Source organism: Ornithorhynchus anatinus, chromosome X1 (assembly GCF_004115215.2).
Source record: "Ornithorhynchus anatinus isolate Pmale09 chromosome X1, mOrnAna1.pri.v4, whole genome shotgun sequence".
Taxonomy (NCBI): domain Eukaryota; kingdom Metazoa; phylum Chordata; class Mammalia; order Monotremata; family Ornithorhynchidae; genus Ornithorhynchus; species Ornithorhynchus anatinus.
In genome coordinates this window covers 96,133,238-96,154,992 of record NC_041749.1, presented here as the reverse complement: position 1 = coordinate 96,154,992, position 21,755 = coordinate 96,133,238, and the positions used below count along the sequence as shown (strand labels likewise).

At 47.3% G+C, this 21,755-nt stretch overlaps 1 protein-coding gene across 1 annotated transcript; it reads left to right on the top strand.

Moving 5' to 3' along the window:
- Positions 1-587: 587 nt before the first annotated feature.
- Positions 588-6,536, top strand: BHLHE40 (basic helix-loop-helix family member e40). Its single transcript, XM_001507276.5, has 5 exons — positions 588-1,152; positions 1,398-1,467; positions 1,909-2,016; positions 2,980-3,103; positions 4,202-6,536. The coding sequence occupies exons 1-5, from the start codon at positions 1,073-1,075 to the stop codon at positions 5,056-5,058; spliced, it is 1,239 nt and encodes a 412-aa protein (XP_001507326.2). The 5' UTR covers positions 588-1,072; the 3' UTR covers positions 5,059-6,536.
- Positions 6,537-21,755: the final 15,219 nt, after the last annotated feature.

Here is a 21,755-nt window from a genome sequence, read left to right as displayed (position 1 = left end):
CGGCCGGGCGATGCCTGGCCGGGGGAGGGAACGGCCGGCCGAGGGGGAGGGGGGGGGGGGTGAAAGAAGGACGGAAAGAAACCGATCCCTCTGGGGAATGGAGGCTGCCCGAGTTTCTCCAGCGCGGGTTCCTCCAAGGGGGAGGAAGAGGGTTGGGCAGAGGGGATATTCCTCTCCCCGCTGAGTCAGACGCAGGCGGATCTGTCCGCCTCCCCTTCGCGACGGGCGGTGTCCGTTTTTCCCGAGGGCAGCTTCGCCCACGCCGTCGCCCACCCCTCCCTGTTCTCCCCATGGGCTCCCGGCCCGGGCCAGGGAGCCCCCCTCTTGTCTGGGGAAAGCAGAAGCCACAGACACCTTGGGGGGCTGGGGGGACGGGGGCGCAGTAGTGAGAAGGTGTGTGCATGTGTGCGAGCGCGCGCGCGCCCGGGGAGGCCTCTTTCGGCAGCTGGAGCGTTGTCCAACACGTGAGGCTCATGTGATGGAGGTGGGGGGAGAAGGGGGGAGGAGGGGGGCGGGGGGAGCAGGGCGGAGAGGGGAGGGCAGGTCGCTCCTTCCCTCCCCGGCAGCCACCAGACGTGCCTGGAGTCACAGGGTGGAACACGAAGCTCCAATCCGCCCACTCGCTCACATTTAACCCAGCCTGCAGCCTTCCAATTACTCCTCAGTTCAGCCTTCCCCCCCACCCAACCACCACCTCCACCCCCTTCTTCCTCCCTCTTTCTCTCGCTCCCTCCCTCTCCACCAGCTCATTCACTTGGCTTGCACGGTCCAGACGGCGCAGAGAGAACCGAGAGACAGTCTGTGCGAAGAGACGGACAGAGAAGAGCCAGGGCGAGCGACAGGGGCATGCCAACTTCGAACTAAATATCTAGCCCTCGCCCATCCGGCCGCAGCCAGGGATCCCCCGCCCGCCCGCCCGCACCCCGCGCCGCTCCTCGACGCCAGTGGATTAAGGGGGCTCGGGGATCCGATCGCCATAGAGACTCCCGGGGGTCCGGATCTTGGCGGGGGGGTGCCGCTCCCGATCCGTGAGCCAAAGAGAAAAATAAGTTTGCAGCGAAATCAGCCTGCCATGGAAAGGATCACCAGCGCCCAGCCCCCTCCCGCCTGCCTGGCCAAACTGCCAGGGCTAGAGCCCAGCGAGATGGCAGGGTAAGGGCCCCGCCGCTGCGCTGCCAGCCGGCCCCTGGCCATTGCCCGGGGATCTCCGGTGCCCCCGGCAGCTACTGCATCGGCGCCCGCCCGCGCCTCCCCGCCCTCCCCGCCCTCCCCGTTCCTCGCCGGACTCGCCTCCAACTTTAGATAATTTAAACCACCGCCTGTTGCCCGCGCGTGTGCTCTCGCGCTGGGGTTTAGGACCACCTTGCTTCACTGCCATTTCATTTCTCTTCTCGCAGGATGGATTTTACTCATATGTACCAAGTGTACAAGCCGAGAAGGGGGTTAAAAAGGAGCGAGGATAACAAGGTAAGGCGAGGCGAGCTCCTCACTCCGCCCCAGCCGGGGACTCCGCGCTGCCGGGTGAGAACCGCCTGCGCTTTGCCCATCCCCGGAGTTTCAATGAAAAGTTGGCCCGCTCTGCGGGGTCCGGGGCTGCATGAGGAAGAGCGAGCCGGAGGACTCGCCGGGAGGGCGGGCGGGAAGCATTTCAGTCAGCTCTGATTGGGGAGGGGAAAGGGAGACCGTACTCCGTTACGGTTTAAGCTCCCTGGCTGCCCCCGGGTCGGGACTGGAGCCTCCGACTAGTTGTCCTCTCTCCTCTCCTCTCCTGACCGCTCCGCGCTCTCCTCTCCTCTCCGCTGCTGTCCCTCTCCCGAACGCCGTTCTCCCTCTCCCCTCCGAGGGGGGGAGGGCGTTTAGCATCCTTTTTCCTCCCCGCCTAACCCACCGCCTCCTTTTGCCTTCCAGGAGACCTATAAACTGCCTCACCGACTGATCGAGAAGAAAAGACGCGATCGCATTAACGAGTGCATCGCCCAGCTGAAAGATCTCTTGCCCGAGCATCTTAAACTTACAGTAAGTGCAAATCTGGCCCCTCTCCGAACTCTCCTAGTGCGTGCGCTGCGGTGGGGTGGCCCAACGCGCCACCTGCAGGCGACTGCGGCCGTCCCCGCAGTCGCCCGCCCGCTCGCCCGGAGCCCCCCGTCGTCGGCCCCTTAAGTCCCCCTTCTACGTTGGCTTCCCCGGGGACCCCGCAAGGCGAATTTTTGACCGTTCGCCCGTAGATCGGGAGGGTGGATGGAGCCCAGGCCCAATTCCGTGCTCTGCACGCTTCGTTTCGGGAGTAGGGATGGCAATAGGGGTTGAGGAGATTCATTTAGAACGGTCGCCAGATTGCTGCCCACAGTCGATCGATATCGCTTACCGGGCCGCCTGCCCGCTCGGGGGTTTGAGGAGCAAATCCGTCTATGAGTGGCGCCCGCGCTGCAGCCTTTATTACGCGCGTCACGTTGCGGGGGGCTCGGGGGACACCTTCCGCCAGGGAAGAACGGCAGCGTTCCCCTCGGCCAGATCCGCAGAAAGCGAGAATTTTAAAAAGAAGGAGCTGGCAACTTTTTAAAGAAAAGAGGGGCGGGCAGGGGGAGGAACGGCAAGGAGAGGCACGCACTTCTGGCTGGCCTTCGGGAGGCTTCCCTTCTCTCTGACACCACCGCAGAGAAGTCTCGTGGCCCGATTCCCCTGGGTTAAGGTCAGGGTCTGATCAGGGACGGCAGAACAGAGCCATAAAATCCTTTCCTCGAAGTATTCTGCTACGCCCCATATACCCCCCCCCCCCACTCTCTAACATCACCAACTTCTCTTTCAAAAATACGTGCGAAAAATGTGGTCGGTGATCATCTCAATAGGCTTAGATGACGATTGCACTCATCGTACGGAGAGAACTTGGAAATAAAGTACTAGCGCTTTCGGTCGCTCACTGGGTGCCTTAGATTACAATTACATCTGTCATATGGCTGACCCGGACTCCTTTTATTTCAGACTTTGGGTCATTTGGAAAAGGCAGTGGTTCTTGAACTTACCTTGAAGCATGTGAAAGCACTAACCAACCTAATCGAGCAGCAGCAACAGAAAATAATTGCCTTACAGAACGGTCTACAAGCTGGTGAGTATCCGACCTCCCTTGGGATCTGAGCTTTTCTTTCAACATCCGTGGTTAAGACCGTTCCACGTTTAACAACTTTTGAGCCGTTGATCTGTGAGGTGGAATCATCTATTTAAAAGAGGGGTATTCTTCTTAGAAAATTGTAATACTCTAGTTAGAAGGAACATGTCGGGCGGGCGGCCGGGGTGGGGGGGGCGGAATATTTCGATGCCGCTTGTTCTCCGTTAGGGCCCCAGGGTTCTCGGCTTGGGTTTAGTGTCAATACCACATTTATCTTTATCTGCATCAGACTCCTTAGCCTTCTCCACCCCGGCTCCAGCCCCCCGTAACGATAAAGGAGAGCTATAGCTCTTCACTGATTTCCAGGTCTCGTCATCGTGTGGGGGACTCACCCAGGCCTGGCGTTGTGATCGATCGTTGGCATTTATTGAGTGCTTACTGTGTGCAGAGCACTGTATACCAGTATTTTCCAGGTATTTCGTGCCGCTCTCTGAACAGCCACTAGACGTATCGGCGAGTTATCCAGCCTCATTAAACCATCCACAATTTATCATCCCCTTTTCACTGGCTTTCAGAGAGCAGGAGCTGCAAGGTCCCTTGCAAATAACATTCTGAAGGTTGATGAGCCAATTTCTCTCCACTCCTTTGCTCTTTTCCTTTAGTCATCTGTAGGCACTGTCTAATGCCCTAGCTACAGGACTAGAAACCAGGATTGAGTCTCCACTCACTTACCCAGTTCCTCGATGATTTGAGGCGCTTCACTTAACCAGTCTTCCTGAGTCTATCCCATTGCAAACTGGCAACAGCGATGCTTCCTTATCTATCTTTCTGGGGCTTTGTGAGGACCCAGAGACGGCCAGGTTGTTCTGTAGTTAAAAAATGACATTATGTGGAGCTCACTGGACATCAACTCGCTTTACTCATCTGGGCCTGATACTTCATGATTGCCCACTCAGTAACTGTGCCTGTGGCAGAGTGGACGTGCATTGAATTAGGGAAGGTTAACTATCCTGTAGAAGGTTGAGACGGTGTGTGGCCGGTGCAAATAAAAGACCCCTTAAGCCCATCTGCAATTGACTTTGGCCTGTGTTTTTTCAGGTGAACTGTCGTCCAGAAACCTGGAAGCGGGTCAGGAAATGTTCCGCTCTGGCTTCCAGACCTGTGCCAGGGAGGTGCTGCAGTACCTGGCGAAACATGAGAACGGCCGAGATCTGAAATCTTCACCGCTCGTCAACCACCTCCACCGAATGGTCTCTGAGGTCCTTCAGGGTGGAGCCGGCAGAAAGCCAGGAGATTCCGGCACCAAAATCATGGACTGCAAAGAAAAGCCCAGTTCTCTGACGAAGGCCCCCGAAGGGCATGGGAAAAACTGCGTGCCCGTCATCCAGAGGACTTTTGCAAATTCAAGTGGCGAGCAGAGCGGCAGCGATACAGACACCGACAGCGGCTACGGCGGGGAATCGGAGAAAAGTGACTCTAAAGTTGATCAACCCTATTTAAAACATGATAATGATCGTAAATGTAGTACCGTGGGCGAAAGAATTAACTCTATCAAACAAGAATCTGAAGATCCGCCGGCTAAAAGGACCAGGATGGAAATATCAGAAGACGAAGCCCATTTCAGTAGTGATCTGATCGGATCACCCTTTCTGGGTCCTCACCCTCACCAGCCTCCATTATGCCTGCCTTTTTATTTGATTCCACCCTCTGCAACAGCCTATCTGCCCATGTTGGAGAAGTGCTGGTACCCCACCTCGGTGCCGGTGTTGTACCCAGGGCTCTCCACCTCTGCTGCAGCTCTGACAGGGTTGATGAACCCAGATAAAATCTCTCCCCCGTTGCTGATGCCCCAGAGACTCCCGTCTCCGTTGCCAATGCATTCCTCCATCGACTCCTCAGCTCTGCTGCAAGCGCTGAAGCATATTCCGCCTTTAAACTTGGAAACCAAAGACTAAACACGATGTGACCGCCCTTCCCCCCCCCCCACCCGCCTTCTTATTTGTTTCAAGTCGAGCGAGACTGTTTCAGTTTGTTTCTCCAATAAACCGAAGTGTACAGTTTAGGGTTGGCGTGTGGGGTGTGTCTGTCTGTGCGTGTGCGTGTATTTGTAGGACATGTAAGCCCTCTTTGTTCCAACTGCCAGAAAGCTTAGGAGAGACATGAAGGATGGATCCAGTTTAGTCATTTTAGAAGTTTCTAAAACTCCTGTGCTTATCATCCCCACCTAGAGTGCAGAAAGTGAGTAACTATCAGATGGATTTTTCAAAAAGCAGGAAATACTATTGAGTTAGCCAGGCATCTGTGGGAGGAATACATGGAATATCCAAGAATATGGTACGTCTTATGAGGACTTTCACAGTATGGCTCCCTGCCAAAAGCTGTAGCTGAACTGATGCTACTCCACCCATCACACCCATGCAGGACTGTTTGAACAGTGGCATTAACTCCACTAAAGAGATGCAGAGTAACAGTCATTGGCATCACATAATATTGGTTCAGGGAGGTTAAAGACGGGTTTCTCCCACTCCTCTGCCTAAATTTCAAGCAAACAAAAAACAAAGAGGATAGCTGCTGCTTAAGCTTTATAGGGTGTCAATTCATTTGAGGAACTGAAATGGGGTCTCGTGTAGAAGCTGGACTGCCGAGGAGGGGGGGAAGGGTGATCCTTAGAGCTTCATGCTCCTCTTCTATGCTTCATTGTAGCCCTCTGTTACTCCAGCTGCACAGGTGTCCCGAGCCTGGAACAGCTGAAAAGCAACGTTGTGTGACCTGCTTGAGTCCAAGTGGCCAGCTTTTCCACTTGCGAAGCATATAAATTCACAAATCAAAGTAGTGAGCTGCTGCTAATTTAAGCAAAGTTGGACATGGTTTCATTTTTTTTTTCTAAAATGCCTATTAACCAATCTTAGCTCCCCAAGGCCTGTTCATCCTAGCAAAACAAGATTGTTTCTGCAGTGATAATTGTCATGTCCAATGGCTTAAAGAGACTATCTTAACTACAAAGAGCATTTTATCTCCTTATTTTTCAAAGATATTGTGTCCAGAGTAATTGTTTTCTGAATTGTTCATCTACCACTGCACCAGCTATTGAGATGCACTATGCTTGATTGCAGATTGTGTTTTAACTTCTTTTTTGGTATAAAGTTGTTGCCTTTATTTGTAAAACTGTTATAAATATATATTATATATATAAATATATTAAAAAGTAAAATGTTTCAGATGTTTATTTGTATAATAACTTGATCCAAAAAGTGAGAACTATGAATGTATTCCTGTTTTTGAAGAGAATAATTTTCTCTAGGGAGAGGTACAGTGTTTATATTTTGGAACCTTACTGAAGGAGGAAAATTGTACATATTTTTATCTATGAGTCAATGTTAAGTAGTCGTTTTAAAATACTTAATAAAAATCATCCTTTTCCTGTGGAAGATAAGGGTGTCTCCTTTTGCTTTTACCATTTAATCAATAGGTCACAACTATATAATAAAAGGTTGTAGCTGATTATCTTCTCAGACTATAATTCAGTGTCTGGATCACGTGGTCGGCTAGGAAGAGTTTAATAGACCGGAGAGGTAAGCATTTTTCAATCAACTATTGCCAGTATTGTTCATTTGTGTTGTCTGTCCTGACATCAAGGAAAAGTGAGTTATTGCTTAGTCCATTGGCACGGCCAGAAGGCCCAAGTCCGAAAATTATTCTGTGGCACGTAATGCAGTGCCGTGGACCCGGTAGGGGTTTAATAAATACTAGCTGATTATGAAATATTAATTTAGAATGGGAAGACTACGTCTTTCCTCTATAAGCCTCATCTCTAAAAATGCACCTCTTAAATCCCCCTCCTCTCCCTGCACGAGGACATATTCTATGTGGTTGGGTTTTTTTTTTTTTCTCATTCTTTCTGAACACCCAGAACCTGAGTGTGTAAATACATATTGTGTAGGTGCAACACCCTGGGAGCGACAGGGACCACTGGCCCCGTGATTTTCTTGCAGTGGAGGCAAAACCACTGTGTTTGCCACCCAGGACTCCGTGCTGGACTCTCAATCCCCTTCATCCCAGGTCTCCACCAAGATCTGAGACACTCTCCTCCCCCTCCAAAATCATATCTTTCTAATCTTTTAGCTCTTCTAAAACTTCTTGCGTCTCAGAAGTCCCATTCTGCCCATTCCTCCTTTCCCCAAACCTCTTCACATTTTTTCTGCCCCCGCGATCAGAAGCAACGGTGGACACCTCTGGTCTATCGGTGTACTTTAATCTCATGCTCTGTTTTTTTGAGATATGAAGAAAGTACGTTTAGTAAACTGGCTCAGTGACTGTAATGCGAATTTCTGCGACCACAATGTTTTAAAACCCGGTTCTGGGGAACATTCTTTTGTCTGGACTTTCAGCATCTCAGGCCACACCAACCATCAGAAAACCCTAAATATTTTCCAAGACGGTGATCATCAGTGTTCTGGTTGCCACGGTTCAGCTTATGAAGCCTCCTGCCAAAGTAAGCACTTTCCTAGGTCACATCCCAAGCAAGGAAAGCGGCCTTTGTGAGCCAATGCTCGGAAAATACACCAACTGCTAGGCACCGGTAATGACTATTTCCTTCCAATATCACCTTCCCTATTTCCTCTACAGAGTACTGATGAACCTGTGCAAGAAATTCAGGTTTGGCTCAGTGCAATAGAACCGGAAATATATTCTGAAAGAAATCACTATCTCATAGAAAATACTGATGGAAATTAATGGTTGAGGTGAATTGCATCCTGGGGGGGGGGGGGGCGGAGGGGTGTGTGTGTGTGTGTGTGTGTGTGCATCTTAAAGTAAAAATACAAAATATAGGAAGAAGTTTTTCCAGTATAAATTGTTCTCCTTGTTAGGCAAGATACAGGGTGCCTCGATGATATGATTTGCCTTGGAAATGTACCCATGAAATGACTCTTGTGACCCCTATGGCTCTGTGGGGTTAAGCAAAGGATGGGTCTCTGAAGATCTATAGTGTGATGCTAGCTCTGCTGCTGTATGACCAGGTACGTGGAGGCAAGTTACATGACCTCTGTGGGCTTTGGACGGCTCCCGGGAAAATGAATGTGAGAATGACCAACTCCTACTGGCCTGATGGGGGTAGTATGGGTTAGCTCCTAAACAATAGCCAACACCTTGCAAATATTAAGTACTTTATTCCCTTTGTTTCCATGAAATGTTGCTACAACATTCATGCTCGACTGCTTCTTACAATGGGGAGATTAGAAAAGAAAAAAAGACCCTGGCAATGACTAAAGAAAACCTCCCAGGAGTCAAGGGAACGCTGCAACTAAACAGGATCAGTCTGTGAGTGCGGTGGCTTGCTCAACGCTTCTGATCTCATACTGTTCAGACAGGGTGTGTTGAGTTCCCTTGGCTTGTTTTGATGGTCTCACCCAGCTCTGACCTGCCTCAAATGTTGACACAATGTCACGTTTCCGACTGCAGGCTTTCATGTGCAGCCTGAGGCTAAATACGGCTGCTGGTTCCTGGAAGCAGACGTGCCTGGCACCCTTTCAGTAGAAACCCGATCCCCAGGCAGGGCTTGGCACAGCCTTGGGATAACACGACAGCAAGTCTTTCAGCAGCATTTCGACCCATAAATAGGGCTTGTCAACCAAACTCCTTGAAGCCCACTAAGAAATATGGGATGACATTAGAAAGTCCAGTGGGAAGGAAATTGAAAGGTAGAGGGGGGACAGTGGATTAAGGCAGTTTGGAGCTGATTAAATAAGGTTTTTCTATTTTCAAATTGAAAAGTGAACTGGCAACTCATCACAACACTTTCAGCTGGTCCCAAGGGTGACTCTGTTTTGGAGATGGGGACACTGAGGTCCAGAGTGGCTAGGGTCCCAGATACCAAGGGAAAAGTATGTGTGCCGCCTGTTGGATGGTGGGGCTGAATTTATCGAGATCAGGACTAGGGGTCTGATAGAAAGAAAAGAAAAAAAAGAAAAGAAGAGAAAAAAGAAAAGAAAGCACAAGAAAGGAAAGAAAAGACGGAAAATAAGAAAAAAAGGAAAGGAAAAAAAGGAAAGGAAAGGGAAAAAAGAGAAGAAAAAAGAAAAGAAGGGAAAAAAAAGAAAGAATGGATTTCATTTCCTCCCATGCCACATGAGGGATCACTTATTCCCTTATAAAAGGAACCAGATCTAAAAATAAAGGTTCCCGGATCCTGGTTTCCTGTGAAATCCAGCTAGATTTCTGCTCCGATCAGGGCTGGTTAAGCTCATTGCTTCCTATTTTGGGGAGTGAAAGAAGAGTCTAATCAAAGCTGTTCCAGAATATTTCTATAGAAAACACCATTAAAGCGGCAAGAGAAACCAACCTAAAGCCCTCCTGATATATTAGTATCCAAAACAAGACTGAAGTAATTGAGACCCCCTCCTCACCCCTGATATTTATCCCGTAGCCATCTGTTTGGCCTGCTACCATAACTGAACGTTATTAGGCTGGGTAAGCATCTCAAATTTGGTTTAGAGGTTACAAGCTCATCTCGTGGGGATTACTTGTGTCTTGTGATATGGTGGATTATGGTGCCATTCGGAAATTAGCAGAATAGGAGCACATGCAGTGACTTTTGAAGAATTTGAAGTAGGGATCTTCTTCATTCTTCGCCTCTCCAGAGGGAAGCCATTGGACCTGGTTGTCCAGAATCTGTTCTTTCCCCCCTCGTTTAAGGCAGGTGAGACACAGACATGGTCAGAGGAGGAAGAAGAGAAGAGGCTGAGCAATCCCTTTCTTCTCTGCTTCCATTTCGCTCTCACAACGTGTAGCTGCGTGCTTGGTGTTTACAAATGCAGGCGTTGGAAGCTCCCCGAACTGTGTCCTAGTATAAAAGAGGTATTCAAATAGGGAGTGCCTTGCCTAGACATGTTCCAGGCTACCAGCACTAGACTGAACCATTCAATTGCTGCTTCTACTCTCTTCATTTCGCTGTAGAAAGAAATAGTAACTGTGTCCAGAGGTTTCACCCTCCAGATTTTCACCTTCTTTATCCCTGTCATGAGTCTTTTTTTTTTTTTAAAGTAAGAGAGGGGTCAGGGATGTTATTTCTTCTCTCAGCTTGGCTACCTGGGAGACCCTGTATTTTAACTGAGACCAATATGACTGAAATACAGTTGAAATTTTAGCTCTTTCTATTATAGAGGTGTGGACCTAAATGGATGGGTTTAGTCAACATTTTAAGTTTGTGACTAGTTTTTCTTGGTGCAGGAAGTGGGGGGACAGAAGTGATTCCTATGCCCCAACTTTTTCTTGGACATATTGTGATGGTGGTGGTGGAGGTGAAGAGATGCTCCAGGTCCAGGGTCTGGTTGAACCTCCTAGATTCCTCACTCTAGGCTACTGAAGGAACTTTCCTGAAAAACAATGCTGCAGATTCTCGAATTTTAGAATAAGCAATGTTACCTTTAGTGAACTTGCCTCACTAGTGCCCTAGTGCTCTGCTAGAGATCTGGTTTCAGAGCTGTTCATCTTGTGAGGTATCCCTGTCAATATTTTCACTCCTTTGACTCTTCCTTGAGATGTGTTGACCACTCAGGCATTGTTGGATTTAGACTCATTCTTGTCGTGTTTCCTGGACAGGAGAAACAGGTTTGCACCTTTTGTCTTGGGAAAGAGGGACTTTTGCTTTTAACTTATTGTTTAGAAATGATTCTCACTTGGAGAAGCAGCGTGGTTTAGTAGATAGAGCACAGGCCTGGGAATCAGAAGGACCTGGGTTCTAATCCCAGCTCGGCCATCTGTCTGCTGTATGACCCTGGGCAAGTCACTTAACTTCTCTGTGCCTCAGTTACCTCATCTGGAAAATGGGGATTAAGACAGTGAGCCCCATGTGGGACATGGACTGTGTCCAACCTGATTAGTTTGCATCTACCCCAGCGCTCAGTCCAGTGCCTGACACAGAGTAAGTGCTTAACAGATACCATAAAAAAAACTGTAATGTTCCAATGCAATATAGAAAACATTGGATTTCAATGGTGAATCCTCAACTATCAACACTAATGGAGGAGTTCTTAAAAACACAACGGAGCATTCAAAATGGAAGGGTGGCTTGAGCTCCTGTTGGGCCTCTGGGACTTTCCTGAGTTTGATGGGAGCGGACCCCAGAGCATTTTATCCTGGAAAAATGCGACTTTTGCTGCCTGCCGGTGCCATAATGTAAAGAGTCCTAGGGCTCGCGGGAGTTGACAACTTGAAAATTTGTCATGGATAAGCCACAAAGAAAACAACTGAGGCTTGATTGTAAATTAGCTTCAATCACTGATCTCTCCAGTCTCAAATCCAAAGAAAGACCTTACTCCCTGACACTGTACCCATCCTATGACATATCGTCACACTGCTGTGCACTGTAGACTACTCTATGTAGAGGGCAAGTAGCAGAAAAAACTTTCCTTATGAGGCATTTCAAGCCACCTGAACAGATGGAGGACTGAAATAATAATGCTCCTTAGGCAATGTAACTTAGTCTGTTGCATGCCTTTGCTTTAGGAATAGATTTTGCTATATATCATGGTTGGAGATCTTGCCACTATCTGTTTTACCCTAGTTCACGGACTCATTTCTTGTTAGCTTTGGTGCTATGCCAAACCGAGACAAGAAAAGGCACATTCCAACTTCAAAGCGCTGACTGATACCTCAGCGGAGAGGTCTGAAATATTACTCATGACCCTGATCGAGGTTCCAGATGTGCTTGGATTAGATTGTCATATTGCTGCTCTTTGCAATTTGGTCTGAGACTATATATGATGCTAATGGTGTATCTGTGAAGCTTAGAGAAGATTTAGTTTTTATTTCTATTCTAGACAGCTTAATCCTTAGTAAGGTTAGTCTTTTGCAGGGAGGCCCAGTAAAAAATCAGTCTCATTTCATGCAATGTGGCTTTAAATGGATCTCATTTGAAAATGGTAACTGCAATGGTCCGTTCTGTATTGCTCTGATATAAAGACAGTCCCAGTTTTAAGACAGTTCCCTAAAATCTGATGCTTCAGAATGGAAAAAGAACTCTTCTCTCCATTCGTCTTTCCCCTGTACTTCTGTATGTTTCCTGGTTCTTTAAGTCAACCCTATTGGTGACAGAGTCTAAGACAGGAAGGAACAGAGAGTTCGAGCTAGGGGCCAAGACACCCGTGCTCGTTTCTTAGGATTGGAGCCCAGGATTATTGCTTTCATGGGTCTTGAACAGGTTTCTCATTACATTATCCTTATCTCGCCTTGGCTTATATTTTTGACATTTGTTTTGGCCTAACAGACGGGTACTTCAGAATTGCTTCCCAGTGATTTTTGACCTGACTTTTGTTCCTGTGAGAGAGAAGGTGTTTAATTTACCATATTCCTTAAATCAGAATCCAAGGTGAAAAAGAGGGAAAGGAAAATGCAAACTCCCTGCATCTCTCAGTCACAAAGTAGGAGACGAATGAGGGAGGTTGAAAGAGAGCCATGACAAGAGGAGGAGGAAATCAGACAATAAAAGAAGCAGCGATAGGTAGTAAATCCAAAAGAAATTCCACCAGAGTAGGAGGGGCGAGGAAGGAAAAAGTAGTAGCAATGGGAAACTTGACACAGTGACTGTAGAAAGCCATGCTGGGGAAAGGACTACAATTCTCCTAAGGATTTGGGCCATGCATTTTTATCTATTTGTATTTCCAGACCTCTTTGGGGCAGGCTTCTGAATGGTTTTAACTGTGGAAAAACATTTGCCCTGATCTCTACCTCCACCTTCTTAACTGCCATTCCATCTACCCCCTCACACACTTCTCTCACCCTGTCCAAACTGGTTCCTTTCTCAGTAATCATGAATCAATCAATCTACCTCACTGATTTCCTACTAAAATCCAGCACACTCACTTTGCCCCTCTGATGCCAAACTATTTGTTGTACCTCGATCTTGTCTATCTTGCCACCGACACCTCACCCATGTTCTCCCTCTGGCCTAGAACTCCCTTCCCTTTCATATCTGACAGATCACCACTCTCCCCACCTTTAAAACCGCATTAAAATTACATCTCTTCCAATATCAGTCCCACAGCATTTATGTACATATGTGTAATTTATTTGAATCTCTGTCTCCCCCTGTAGACTGTAAGCTCCCTGTGGTCAGAGAACATGACTACCAACTGTATTATACTGTACTCTTCCAAGTGCTTAGTACAGTGCTCATCAATGAGTCATTCATTCAGTCATATTTTATTGAGCACTTACTGTGCATGGAGCACTGTACTCGTGCTTGGGAGAGTACAATATCACAATAAAGAGACACATTCCCTGCCCACAACGAGCTTACAGTCAATCACTTACATTTATTGAGCATTCATCTTGTTTGGAGCACTGTACTGAGTGCTTCTAGTATACCAGAGTTGGGAAACATGTTCTCTGCCCACAAGAAGTGGGGGGACAGGCAGCAATATAAATAAATAAACTACAGGTATGCACATTAGTGCTGTGGGGCTGGGAAACAGCTTGGCCCAGTGGAAAGGGCACAGGCCTGGGAGTCAGAGGACCTGGATTCTAATCCCATCTCTGCCACTTACCTGCTGGGTGAACTTGGGCAAGGCATGTAACTTCCCTGTGCCTTGGTTTCCTCAACTGTAAAATGGGGATTCTATACCGCTTCTCCCTCCTACTTAGACTGTGAGCCCCATGTGGGTTACGGATTGGATCTGACCTGACTAACTTCTATCTATCCCAGTGCTTAGAACAGTACTCGACACATAGTAAGGGCTTAATGAATAACATCATTATTAATATCAAGCGTTTAAAAGTAGAGTTCCAAGTGCAAGGGTGATGCAGAAGGGAGAGGGAGTAGGGGAAATGAGGGCTCAGTCAGGGAAGGCCTCTTGGAGGGAATGTGATTTTAATAAGGTTTTGAAGGTGGAGAGAGTGGTCATCTGTTGGATATGAAGGGAGAGGGAATTCTGGACCAGAGGGAGGACCTGGGCAAGAGGTCAGCGGTGAGATAGATGAGATCAAGGTACAGTGAGTAAGCTGGCATTACGGGAGTGATGTCTATGGACTTGGGTTATGGTAGGAAGTCAGTGAAATAAGGTAAAAGGGGATGAGCCAATCGAGTGATTTAAAGCCAGTGGTAAGGAGTTTCTGTTTGATGTAGAAGCAACCACTGGAGGTTCTTGAGGAGTGGGGAGACGTGGATTGAATGTTTTTTAGAAAAATGTTCTGGGTGGCAATGTGAAGTAAATACTGGAGAGACAGGAGGCAGTGAGGAGGCTGATGCAGTAGTCAAGATGGGATATGATATGTGCTTAGACCAGCATAGTAGTATTTATTTGGAGAGGAAAGGAGGATTTTTGTGCTGTTGTGAGGGTAGAAATGACAGGATTTCACGACAGATTGAATGCGTGGTTTGAATGAGATAGATAAATTGAGCATAACACCAAAGTTACAGGCTTGTGAGACAGGGAGGATAGTCGTGTTGTCTACAGTGATGGGAGAGGCAGGGGGTACGCACCGTAGAGCTCCACTCTTTCCCTTCTCCCACCATTTTCTTTCCCTCTTGCCCCTCCACAGAGCTCTTGGCAGATCTGTGTGCCAAGATGGAAAGGCAGGGACTTGGAAACTACTCACCCTTGGGGTGTCAGAGCTCAGGTCTTGCTCCTTGAGGGTTGGAACCACGCAGTGGCAGTAGCATTAGGTAAGATGACTTCACACCTCCTCCCCTGCTTAATATTCAATGAAAAGCAGAGTTTTTTTTTTTCCTGAAAATAGTCTCCCCCCCCCCAAAAAAAAACCTGACGAGGGTGGGTGTGGAGCAAAAGTGTGAACCCTGGGGTGAACAGGTGAACCCCTCGCTTCCCCGCCCGCTCAGAGTGCCTAAGTGGAAACCCTGTTCACGAAACCTGACCCTTGGCCACAAATATCCACCAAGCCACTGATGGGGTGGCTCATAAAACAAATCACATATCTTTCTTGAGAGGGTCACTATTTGAAAATACAAATTTCCACATTACCCTGGTAGTGATATGTTTGGTGAAGGAAGTGAGAAGAGCACCGAAAATTTAAATCCACAGGTAATCCAAAAAGTTCATTTTAGCCACTAATTTCAATTTCCTCCTCACTAAATTTTTATTGGAAATGCTAACAAGATTTAAAATGGATTGGTGTATGTTTCACCCCCTCATCCTTTGCTAGGTACCAGCAATCAATGAAATTAATAATGAAGTTGGAGGATGGAGGAGGACCAGTGGCTTTAAATATCCACAAGATGGATAATCAACTGGACTCATTGAATAATTGACTCCTGAACATTGAATCTTGGTCCATGGTAACCTCTTTTATTTTGCTATGCTATTTTGGTAACAGTTCTGGTAGAAAATTAAGTGGAGCAGGTGGTTGAAAATATTGGCTAAAATAAAAGGTTTGGATTATTTTTGGATTTCAGTAATCCAGGTGATCCCTGTTTCTCACTACCACAGATAATTGAGAGCTGTCTGTATATTCCAGAGCGATCTCCTGGCTTGTTCCCGCGTGCTCTCGGACTCCTCCATCACCACCAAGGTTGGGAGCCTATTACGGCTGTTTGTGTTGTCTTTTAATGTTTCATCGCTCCTGTTGCGTCTGCCTCCAATCTCTTCTCCTCACTTAAATGTGTAGATTGTGAGCCCCATGAGTAACAGGAACCATGTCTAATTCCCACTGGTATATTTCCTCCCAGAGCTTAGTACACAGTACCATTACCACTACTATCCAATGGCTTGCCGAGAACTACGTGTCATATTAATGTAGAAGGTGATGGAGAATTTCTGCACCATTGAAGTCTTTTCTTGTCTGAGAGAATTCCATACTGGTTTGATCCCTGCAGATATTTGACAGGACCTAAATTTTGCAGACTTTTTTTAAGATTTAAAAAAAAAGACTTGCCTCAGTTTTCTTCACACAAAGAAAAGGATTGCTCACTTAAGACATTTCTGCTTTAGGTCCATTTGTTAAGGGAAACCAGAGATGCCTTATACCCCGCAAAAATCAACCCAGACTAGGGCCGAAGGAGGAGCAGCAAACTGCCTCAGGATAGTACCTGGAGAGGTTTTACCGTAACTTGATTCTGAGCGTGAAATCTGAATGGGCCTGCTCAAAGAGTCCTCTCATGTAGAGGGTTGTTTCAGCCCAGGGAGGAAAAGGAAATCCACTGCTTACTGATAACCATCATTGTGATTCCCCTGACGGCCCCTTACAACTTACTGGAACTATGGCCTGCCCTCCACGTAACAGTCTATTTTCAACATCCTTAGCAGCACGAGAGATTTCATCACCAGCATAAGGCAGGTTCACAGTGGCTGGGTCTTTAGCCTTTGTCTCTAATTCCTGTGTATCTGTCTCCTCCGGATTATTGGCAACCTTCGGCAGGTCACGGAGGAACTCAAAAGTCCACAGAGCTATTCTTCTGAGGGTATTGCACAAGTTTTAAAAGGCAAACCTCTTCATCTGCTGGTCAGCAAGCGCTACCCCAGAAGTCTTAGTGGTAGCTCAGTTCATGGTCAGGAGAGAGACCAGGGTTCAAGACCATGTTTCTTCTTCTCTTGATTGGGAGAGCATTGGAGGCAGCACCCTAAGCCCCTTAGGGTGAAGGGAGGTTTTACCTCACGTTGCTCAACAATGACCCCACTGGCTGATTACAGGAGTCTGAGTTTTGACAAGTCCCGGGGGCCCCACCCAGCCCTTCCTAGCTGGAAAGCAGGGGCGGCTCTGGGTGACATTGCCAAGAAGAGCCGAGCTACATGGGTGATGAGGGGTTGGGGCAGGGAGAGGGACATTTTGATAGGAGTGTCCAACTCGTAATTCTTCCAGAAGCTCTCTGCAGAACAGGTCCCATTGAGCCGAGGATCAACGAGGACCAGTGCAGGAAGCGGAAAGGCCTGAGATGAAGGAGGTGCAGCCCGGGGGCAAGGCCAGAACCACAGCCAGGACCGCTAGTCCCCCAGAAGTGGTGAAAGTTCCTCACAGAGTATAAGCCCTGGAAGCCCCAGGTAATTGTGCAGGGGGACTGTTCCTAAGGCCATCTAAACTGGGCAAAATGGAAAGAGAGACCCAGTCATGAGGGCGAGGGAGGAAAGCTAGCCGGAGGAAGTTGCACCACTCCTGGGAATCACAAAAGGTCTTTTCATATTCAATCTTTCACCATTTTCTCCCCACATTGAGACTAAACCCCACAAGCTAGCTGTCTTGCTCTCTTGCGTGTCATGGTTTCCTGCCTCTTCAGTCATGAACTGATGAGGCTCAGAGGGATTTTCCAACGAGGGCAGCTGTAGAGAAGACTTGACACTGCATGAAATGAAGAAGTCAGTGCTGTTTACCAAGAAACAGGAAAGCCCCTACCTAACCCCACGGGAGAATTCTGGCCCTGAACTTCTCAAGCTGGTGATTATTTGGCAGGTATGTAAGTTCCCTCAGAAGTGGAAACTCAACTTTGCTTGCTTATTTCAGGAGTAGTCAAGTCCCATGAAGACAGCAAGCCAGCAACTCTTTTTTTCTTTAATTTTTTGTTCTGATGAGGCCAGGGAACAGGTGTTCTGCTGGGGCTGTTGTCCTGGTCCAGAGATTCCTGAGACCCCCGGGATGAGAAAGCCTTTTTTAGTCCTGCCCTCATTTTCAAGTGTTGGCTGTCCAGGTTGAGCCCAAATGAATAAGAAATCATGTCACCCTTTGCCCTCACATTCCTGTGCTCCCAAAGTGAAGCCTGAGGCCCTACTGTCCTGAGCTCTCAGATAGCTTTTTTGAGTGACCTCACTGATATGACTTGCAATGGGATGAATCCAGGCTATAAAGTAGCCAACTGTCTTTTCTTTCTTTCTAATCTTCATTAACTTTAAAAAGAAAGCTACTCACCCATCTACAAAGAATAACCTTGATTGCCAATGTTTTTTTTTTAAAAAAAGAACAGAAAGTCAGGAAGTATGAAGACATTCGGAGAAACATCCAAAGAAATATTCCATTATGGCCAAAAACAAAAGGTATAAATTGGACCCGAAAGAACCCTAGCACTGTCTTCTAATAAAGTAGGACGTTTTCTAAATCTTCAAACTACTCGTGTTGCTCCAGTACATAGTAGTCTCGGTTTCTTTCAAGAGAGGATTGACAGCTGATTCCCAAAGACCTTCACTTGAATGAAGATTACTGTGGGTCCACCTGGAAAAATGGCACAGTAAAATTACAGTTTGAATTTTCAAACCTAAAAGGTCATTTGCATTCTGATCTGAAATTTGTAGGCATGTAAATCCATAGAGGGCAAACACTGTGTCTGTTTCATTTGCATTATACCGTGCCTAGCACAGAACCAGGAACCCTTCATGCGTGTGCTCTCAGAGGCTGGTGAAAGCCAAATGCTTTCAGCAGTGGTGGGTTAAGTCAAGAAATGAAAGGACCTTCAGCATGAAGTTGTGCAGATGGTAACTTGACAAGACAGGGCTTGCACAAGAAGTAGAGTGAGGGTAGGGACCTAGAACAGGAGGAAATGTAGATCTGTTTGGTCGTTACTGAAGGAGTGTTCAGATCCTGTATCATCAATCCATCAGGAAATGTATCTGTTATACTGTACTCCCCCAAACACTTAGTACAGTGGTCTGCAAAGAGCAAGCACTCAAGAAATTTCTTGGGTGCTTACTGTGTGCAGACCACTTTACTGAGTGTTGAATACTGAGTTATTTATTGATCAAGATTCTGGAATAATCATCATTTATTTTTCCAGCAGAATACAGCATGAACAAGGGAAACTGAATCAGGGGTCAGGTCCTGCTCCAGAGTATTTTTGAAAATAATTTTTCCCAAAATCTATTTCTGTTCTAAATATGCACAGGATAAGTCTCAGACTAAGTACTTACCTCACATAAGTGAGAATTAGCCCAGACAGACAAGACCCATCTTTTTAGAGTCGTGTGCTCCTAATCCCTCTTCTGAGTGGTCCCAGGAGCCCCAGCAAGAGAATTTCAGGGTTTTGTTCCTCCCAGCCTCATCCCTTCCCTGCCCCATGCTACTTTTCAGGATGTCAAAATGGCCTCCAGAGTCCAGTTTAGGCAGGTGGCCAGATAGAATGGGGGCACAGGAGCCCATGCAAACGTAATGGCAATGTGATTGGGTGGATTCCTGGGCCGATCAAGGAGTCCAAATAGAAGCTGTGACCAATTATTGGCAGAGACCAGAGAACTGTCTCATGATCATTCTATGGTAGTGGCAAACTCAGAATGGAGAGGCAGGAGAATAGTGGCTCTGTGGCTTTTTTTTCTTTTTCTTTTTCCTTTTCTTTTCTAAATTTAAAAATTTCTTCTTGGGGATTTCCCTCACAGAACTGCCACCCCCCCAAAGGAAAAATCCTAAAAGAGAAACTAAAAAAAATAATAATAATGGAAAACAACTTTACACTGAGGCAGGAGGGACTGGGCAAACCACTGTCCTTTCCCATTCGGATTTGGGAGGAAGGAGCGCAGGTTGTCATTTACCGCATGATCATTTGATAGGGTTCCACCCATTTGAAGCAGCAATATCCTGGAAACAGTATTGTTTCCACAAACTCAACCTTTTTTTTCTGGTCTTCCATGCTGAATTGCAACAGAAAGTACTACAAGTAAATCCCCAAAATGTTTGCTGGCAATGAGTCAAGTACCAACAATGCCTTTATGTCACAGGTGGAATCCATGACATTTTTGAAACCTGCCTTTAGTTTTGCCCTGTGCAGACCTTTCTGTTGACCGTAAGCTTGTTGTTTGCGGGAAACATGTCTATAAATTCTGTTACACTGTACTCACCCAAGCACTTAGTATGGTGCTCTGCACGCAGTAAGCACTCAATAAAGATCACTAATTGATATTCCTTCGTTTTCACTGATGTCCACATTCAGAGGAAATGAGTGGCTCTAAATACACTGATGAGTGCCAGTGAAAATCTAGTAGAGAGAGCCGAAGTGGGATTCACAAGGTCGGTCTTAGACAAGTCACGGGCCGGCAAATTGGTATTCAGTGACCCCCGATGAAGCCAAAGCTCACCATGTGGTTTCACATGTACCCTCCCCTTCCTGGCAGTTATTTTAGCCCACCACTGCCCTGGTAAGTGTGGGGTGATGTGTTCAGGTTCAGGACCGTGGGGAGACAGGAAGAAGAGAACTGTCTGCCGGTGGTGTAGAGTGGATTCTTCAGTCAAGTTCACATGTGTGGATCTCAGAATCAGTAGCACCATCTCCACATCGAAAGAGCAAATACAGTTCTAGTTAATTACAATGTTGACTTTGCTGCTCTTTCTCTCTCCTCCCCTCCCTCATTTCCATTTTCAACCTCTTGCTCTCCAAAAGCTCCTTCCCCTCTGCTCTCAAACATGTTCAAGTGTCCACCGCTCAAAAAAAAGCCTTCTCTCAATCCCTTGGGTCCCTCCAAGTATAGTCCCATTTCCCTGCTTCTGTTTTAAGTTCCTCTTTAGCAGGTCCCTTCTCAACCCTCAACAGTCAGGATTTCGATTTTCTCCCTCCACCAAAGGGCACCAATGATTTCCTTTATAGTGGAGTCCAAAGGACTCTCCTCCACTCTGATCTTCTTAGACCTCTCAGCTGCTTTTGACCCTTCGGACCACTCCCTCCTCTAAGAACACTATTGGGTCTTTGTTTTGCAAGCACAGTACTAACCTGGTTCTCCTTTGACCTCTCTGACTGCTCCTTCTCAGTTTTGTTCCCTGGCTCCTCCTCAGCTTCTCATCATCTTACTGGGGGTGTTCCCTAAATCTCTGTCCTGGGAGATGAGACTATACTTGGAGGAGAGTAAGAGTTCCCCTTTCTTGGGGAGCTAATCTGTTCACGTAGCTCAGCTACCACCTCTTTGGGGGATTCCCAAATCTCTCTCTTTAGCCCTGACTTCTCGTTTGATCTGCAATCTGAATCTCCTCTTGCTTCTAAGACATCTCCACTTGGATGCTCCACCAACACCTCAAGAGCAACTCTTCATCTTCTCCCCTTAAACCCACTCCACTCCCTAACTTTCCCATCTCAGTCAACAACATCACCATCCTCCCAGTCCCAGAAAGCCATAATCACCGTTCCATCCTCAACTCCTAGCTACATTTCAATTCTCACCTCAGTCTCCTGCCAAATCCTGCTGGTTCTTCCTGAACAACATCTTCAGGATCCCCTTCTTCTCCCCCCAAACTGTCACCACACTGGTACACGCTCGGGTCATATCATGGCTAGACTATTACAACAGCATCCTCCCTGGTCTCCCAGCCTCCAGCCTCTGCTGCACTGCTGCACAGTGCTGCACGGACCATTTTTCTAAAGAGTCACTTGGTCTACATCTCTCCTCTGCTGGCTTCCCCTGTCCTGCCGCATCAAGCATAAAATCCTTACCATCAGCTTCAAGGCTCTTCTGCAACTCACCCTGCGTTGCCTATTTGCTCTCTTCACCTACTATTCCCTAACTTGCTCTCTTGGCTCCACCCAAGCCAAGCTACCAGCTCTACCTCAGTCTTGACTCTCCCGCCTCCGTCCCCTTGCTCATGCTCTTCCCTCGGCCCGGAGCTCCCTTCTTCTCCCAAATCCAATAGAGTCACAGTCAAAGCCCTCCCCAAATCCCACCTCCTCCAACAAGCTTCCTCTGTTTAATTTTTCCAGTCACCTAAGCCGGGTTAAGCCATCTGCCAACTCTAGTATTTATTA

Bases quoted from the DNA above. Each gene is read 5' to 3' on its own strand.
- BHLHE40 (XM_001507276.5), top strand. From the start codon at position 1,073: ATGGAAAGGATCACCAGCGCCCAGCCCCCTCCCGCCTGCCTGGCCAAA. The intron at 1,153-1,397 runs GTAAGGGCCCCG...CTCTTCTCGCAG, and splicing joins GAGCCCAGCGAGATGGCAGG to GATGGATTTTACTCATATGT. The intron at 1,468-1,908 runs GTAAGGCGAGGC...TTTGCCTTCCAG, and splicing joins AAAGGAGCGAGGATAACAAG to GAGACCTATAAACTGCCTCA.